This window comes from Mastomys coucha, unplaced genomic scaffold (assembly GCF_008632895.1).
Source record: "Mastomys coucha isolate ucsf_1 unplaced genomic scaffold, UCSF_Mcou_1 pScaffold15, whole genome shotgun sequence".
Lineage (NCBI taxonomy): Eukaryota > Metazoa > Chordata > Mammalia > Rodentia > Muridae > Mastomys > Mastomys coucha.
In genome coordinates, this window is record NW_022196897.1 from 127964327 (window position 1) to 127970578 (window position 6252).

At 38.6% G+C, this 6252-nt stretch overlaps 1 protein-coding gene across 4 annotated transcripts in view; it reads right to left on the minus strand.

Moving 5' to 3' along the window:
- The window catches only part of Kif16b (kinesin family member 16B), a 318921-nt gene that overhangs the window by 89829 nt on the left and 222840 nt on the right, over positions 1-6252 (minus strand). For 3 of the 4 annotated variants that reach the window (XM_031372081.1, XM_031372079.1, XM_031372082.1), the window contains one exon: positions 4563-4685. The exons of the other annotated variant lie outside the window; for it this stretch is intronic. In XM_031372081.1, the coding sequence (XP_031227941.1) occupies positions 4563-4685 (123 nt within the window). The remainder of the gene's footprint in view (positions 1-4562; positions 4686-6252) is intronic. 4 annotated transcript variants of the gene reach the window in all.

Here is a 6252-nt window from a genome sequence, read left to right on the forward strand (position 1 = left end):
TGTGACCAATTATATGGTCAATTTTGGAAAAGGTACCATGAGGTGCTGAGAAGAAGGTATATCCTTTCCATTCCAGAAAGAGCTGAGACACTGTCTTAAAGGATTACCTTTGTACAGGAACAGAAACACTGCATGATAAAACACCAGCATTGGCTCATTTCTTTGTACTTCTGTGTTGACATGTTCACTAAAATACAAGGACTTTAAAATATCATTATTTCTATGACAAGTGAGTATAACATCTTCTGTTAGCCTTAACTACAGATTTCCCTGGCTGGTGTTTTGTATCATGCTGAAATGTAATTTTAAAATTAAATTTCACTCACTCTGATCCTAGCTAACTGAAAATGCAAGCCTTATTCAAGGTAACTGGTTTTCTCTATCAATCACTAAAAATCTTTGAAAGAGCTGTAGTCTAGGGAGTGGCATTACAAAGCAGCTATGATTTGGACTAAGTAGGGATCTTACTGATACTCTTGATCAGTGAGTGACACTACTCAGGCTGCCCAACCTTCAGCTTCCTGCCTCTCTGTGACACCTGCCAGCCAGAGACTGTCTTATTTACCTGAAGATCCAGTCTCAGGAGGCTGCATGTTTAGGACTCTTTGGAAGGGCAACTACAATGAAATAGAACTAACACACTGACTCACGTGCCCTCCATAATTAGTAAAGTAATTCGGATGGGGGTACACCACGGAGAGGATGACTTCATTCATTCTCAGGAAAGAACAGGAAAACAAGCATCAATAAGAGAAAAAGGAATACACAAATCACACAGTGAGATGCTTCCCAAAGCATGTCCTGTCAAAGCAGCCAGACCTAGAAGGCTCATGGAGCCCCTCCTACAGCTTGTGCTGTACTACATGTATGTGAACCCTTCACAAAGTGGTCTGAGAAAGTTAAATGAACCCAAAACCCAAACGTAGCTAATTACTGCATCTCAGACCTTTCCCACAAATAAGTGTGGTTTGGCCCTCCCAAATAAAGGAGCTATAAAATAGTTCTTTTGAATCAATTCTAGTTTCATGAAAAGCTATATTCTCATTTAAAAAACCAATGCTGGAAACTTCCTTGAGACATACAAGAAATTGAAATGAGGAGCACCTGGGTACCCCTAACCTTCAGGGTACCCCAACATACCCTTCACTACTTCACTACAGGATTTTAAAAGACTATCAATCAAATCCTATCCAACAACGGGTGGGCTGAGACAGACTAGAGGCCGAAGGGAAGAGGAAGGCAAAGAGAAGGATGCTAGGAGCCATACAATGCATGGCTCAAGCATCCACACTCCGAAGCTCATATGCTGTCCTCACCAGCTGCACACAGGATGTGTTTCTTTCTCATTTGATGGACAGGACATGGTGAGTCTTTTTTACAATTGCCATCTTCTCAGGCATTTAGATTGGGACTTGTAGTGGATGGGCCTTGGCTATTAGCATATCTTTGAAGTCCCTAAGTGAAATAGCCAATGACCAGCAGCAAGGGGACTTTATTATAAACTATCTATGCACATAAACACCAATTATTCTTATAAAAGCCTAAAACTAAAGACAATTGTTTTTTATCAAAATCAAAATCAATAACCTTTGACTTCTTAAAGCTACTTGGCTCACAAAATAATTTAATAATAGCACAACACCATCAGATATGACACTATACTAAATAATATGGTGTATGCATGACATTCAAATAACCTATCAAAGTTGGGAATTTTGAAAACTTTTAAATAATAATAAAACCTTCAATGTGCAGTTTTATAAAGAAAAACAAAATATGTTTTCAAAACTTTGAAAACTAGTTACATTATTTTTCTCTCATAGGCACCCACAGAATTATTAAGAGGCTTCCAATAAAAAACATCTCCAAAATAGCTGAGGTTATGGCCAAACAGTGGTGACTAGTGGATTTATTTTCTGTATGTTTTCTTCATGTATCAGGATGCTGTAGGGAACACCCAATCAAAAACAAAACATTCAAAACCCCAAGCCTCATAAAGACATAGTTGCATATGAAGAGTCACGGAGGGGCTCTGAATGCAGAATCCCATGTACTCCCTAAGCCTGCCTGTTTTCATTTAATTTTAGTCACAGGTACACACAACACTTAGGAAGCATTGGACCCAGAAGGAGGTCTGAGTTACAAATGCAAGGTCATCTACTCATAGCATCCAGTCAGATGGCTTTTATTGTCCACATTGCACAGGTAATAGAGCCTGAGCTTACAAAATCCCAGATTACGTGGAACAACTAGGACAGTGACACAGCAGAGCTACCCTGGTACTGGTGCCCTTGCCTGCACCTTGCTTGATTTGGAGAGGGGCAGCAGAATCATAAGACTTTCTTTCTAGTACTAGGTCCTTTGCAACAGTATCCTCACCAGAGTGTGGGTGAAAGCATCAGGAGAAGAGGAATCCTCCAAGCAGGCCAGCATCAACAGTCCTGATGTGCCTACTGCAAGGACCGAAGAAGGCAGAACTAGTGCTAGGTGTAAGCACAGGCCTTGGTATGCAACAGAAAGAAAGAAAAGAAAGGAGAGAAAGAAGAGAAAGAAAGAGAGGAAGGAAGGAAGGAAGGAAGGAACAAAGGAAGAAAGGAAGAAAGAGAGAAAGAAAGGTAGATGGAGAGGGAGAGGGAGGGAGGGGAAAAGAGGGAGGGAGAGAGAAAGAAGGAGGGAGGGAAGTAGGGAGAAAAAAGAAAAAAGAAAAAAACAGACCTCTTGAGATTTGGAGTTCATCTATTGAAGTAAAATACAGATCCTGAGAAGCCCTGTGTGGTCCTCTGCTTTTGATTTCTCTAACTTTCTCTGGCAGTAGCATCCTCACAGCTTTGAAGATTTAATTTTAATCTGAAAATTAACTGGGCTACTGTCTACTGATAACTTTTATCTAAATTAACCCACTTACTTAAAAAGTAGTCTTTTTTTATTAAAGTTTTATACAAGGAGTCAATAAATAGCTAAACTCCATCAATGTGTTCATCAGTAAAGTGTAGACATGAACCAACTAAAAGTAGTGTGTGTTTTCACTTTTGCAACTTCTAGACTTGGTGAATTATAATTCTGGGCCAGGAAAGGCCACAAAAGAATCCAAAATATGGAAATGATACAAAGAACCTTGAAGTTATTTTTATATTTGTGCATGAAATTACACATGTTAACAAATGACAACACTATATAGTATCACAAACATATACAATATGTTGGAAGAAATGATGAGGATTGGAACAGGAATTGGGCATTACTGGTTCAGGGTAGTGAGAAGCAATAGCACAAAGACGTATATTAGCACTGAAGAACAACACTATGAAAGCCAGTCAGTACAGTTAAAAACCACTGCCCTCCCTACACAATACATTCCCACCTAAGCCTCAGATGTATAAATCATACCCACTTTCATTTTTTTTGTAAAGAAAAACTCAGTATGTAGAAATAAACATCTAAAAACTTGCTTCTCTGTGTGCCCAAAAGTAGGGACTTCCCAGAGCACATGGGCTCCCCTGAGGTGCTTCAGGAGCTGGGCAGGTGGCAAGGTCCCTCTCTCCCCTATTCCCCACCTGCTTCCTCCCTCAGGAGATCCCCTTTGGAGATCACTAAGTGCCGTTTTCCCTCATTTTGCCAAGGACCCAAAACTGAGTGGGTTATTAAGCAAACTACAACAGAATCAAAGTCTATTGATCTCAGGGTCCAAATTCCCAGGTCAGGGTTTATCTGAATGAAACTGCTTACAAGGCCACCCGCATGTATCCACACGCCAATACTGCAGTAGACTTTAATACTTTAATATCCTTGTCCATCCTTGAATAAAGAAATGTGATTAATTGCTAACTCACTGAGGAGGAGGGAATAGCAGCCAGCAACATTTAACTAAGTGTATGAGTCAATGGAAATAAATTTAAAAAATAAGATGAAGTCATTATTTTGGGAAGCTCATCTCTTCCTTAAGAATCATATAAATAAAATAATACCTGAAACAGATTAAGCATCTAGTTAATAGCTTGTATACATGTATACACAAACACACATACACTACAGCAGTTAGTGATGACAGCAACAGTTATGATAATTTATTATTTGTTATGTAGTAGCCACCTGACAAGACTTTACGCAAAATAAAATTCCTACAACATAGATATTAATAGATTTATTACTGTTCTTATAGATGAGAAAAATTGGACCTAAGCCCACAGGTGGGTTTATCAACTGATGTTTGTGTATACATGCGTGCACATGCGCTTGTGTGTGCTCTTGTGTGTGCTCATGCAATGTGTGAAGGTTGATTTTTCTGGAGCTGAAATCAGAAAAGTGCTGGGACCCTGGCTAGGATGATGCCCTCTGCCCCACCAGCAGGGTGATGTCTTTCTGCCTCCTGACATGATCCCATCTTTGTAGATGCCCTCCCCTCCCATGTCTAAAGTTTCACAGATTAAATGAGTCAATGTCTTACACAATAATATTCACAAGTAATTTCATATTTTTTTTGCAAAAAAAAAAAAAAACTAGGAAGCACTACCACACAGTTTTCAACTTCTGTTCTTCTAGAAGGATTTTGAAGGAACACTTACCTTAACTTCAAACTCGAAGTGTTCATCCTTCCCTTGACCACACAAGACATAGCGAGGAATACTAATCTTAATTGGGTCCTTCAGGTCATCTGGATTTGCTCCCAAAGAGCGAGAATACATCCGCTATCAAAAGTACATTGAACAAGGAGAACAAAGAGAATGTAACATCACTGTGCTGTGTCAAGAACCTTACTTGCGTAGAGGAGACAAAATGCATCTCAGGTAGAGAAAAGAGCATCAAACAAGAAGAGTTTATTTAGAAATATGATGGTTTCTTTTGAAAAATTTTGAAAAAGACATGCTAAGCCTCTCTCATAACAAAAGACCATTTCTGTAGGCACACCAGGCCGGAGAGTTAGGGCAAAAGCACTCCAAAGTGTTGTTTCGCTTTGAAGTTCCTTCAAATTCATAAGATCATGTGAAAACGGGGATAGATTAAACTTTCGAACTTCAAAAATCTGTGGGGTTTTTTTTTCGCAAAGCTTTTATCAATTAAGCATATTTTTTCCTTTCCATGTCTGACTGCTGTTCAAAGAATTGCACAAACTGGAAATTTTGTACAAACTCAATTCATCATTAGCATTTAGTCATTTTATAATGAAATTATTATAGTGTGGAAATTTGTGTAAAGCATAATTAAGACAAAACTCAAGTATTTTCTTTAGGCTCCATCTGATTGACAATTGACTTGGCTGACAAGTATTTATGTTCTGGGTAGCAGGAAGCCTGAGGGGTCAGAGGAAGATACAGCATAAAAAACTACTTTTTAAAATGATTTCTTGAATATAAATAGGGAGAAATCTCTGAACAATCATAATTTACATTTACCCATGGGGGTTAGAGAACATAAGGCAGTATGTTTTTGAAGCAGGAGCAGTAAAAAAAAAAAAATTAGTTAGAATCACATTCATAGTTAACATTTGGCAAATACTTTACCATACATTGTTGTTGTACCTACCAGTTTCTATACATTAATTCTATCAATCTTCATGATGTTCCCATGAGGTACTAATCATTATGAACCCTATTTATCAAAGGAGAAGCTGACTATGAGGCAATCTCACTCTATATGGCAAGAGGCTGATAACTCAAGAGTATAAAGTTCACACTAGTATATTATTCTGGTATTAGATTTTAAAGTGAGGCCATCCATCTAAAATAAATGGGGTAATAAATACTTCAGGCATGCGCAGATTAAGGTGTTGGAAATAAATATGCAATAACATTGAATGTTTTGACCAAAAAGAAACCATTGGACAATACATTCCAGTTCTCCTGGGGAGAAAGGGGGATTTGCAGTTCAGGCAGGTACTCAGAGGTTTGGCCCTACCTGGTTGCCTGTGTGACAACTCAGACCACAGGGTGTCACAGAGATGAACAACTTCAGACTGTAGTTTCTAATCTAGCTGACAGAGTCAATGTCCGGCGGTGTTTGAAGTTAGCAATGCCTTTTTACAGCATCATGATTTTTCCCTAGCGGTTGGTCACCCAGAACAAGAACCAGTGTTTGCCACATGGCATATCTAATTAGCTGTCATGAATGTCAAAAACCAACGTGGAAATGCTTAGAAATGTTTTTCAATATGAGCTCTACTAATCACATCAATTCACTGACAGTCCATGCCCAAAGTACTTTAAATATAGATCTTCCCTGACATGTTACACAGTTAAAGATGAAAACGAGTAAAAA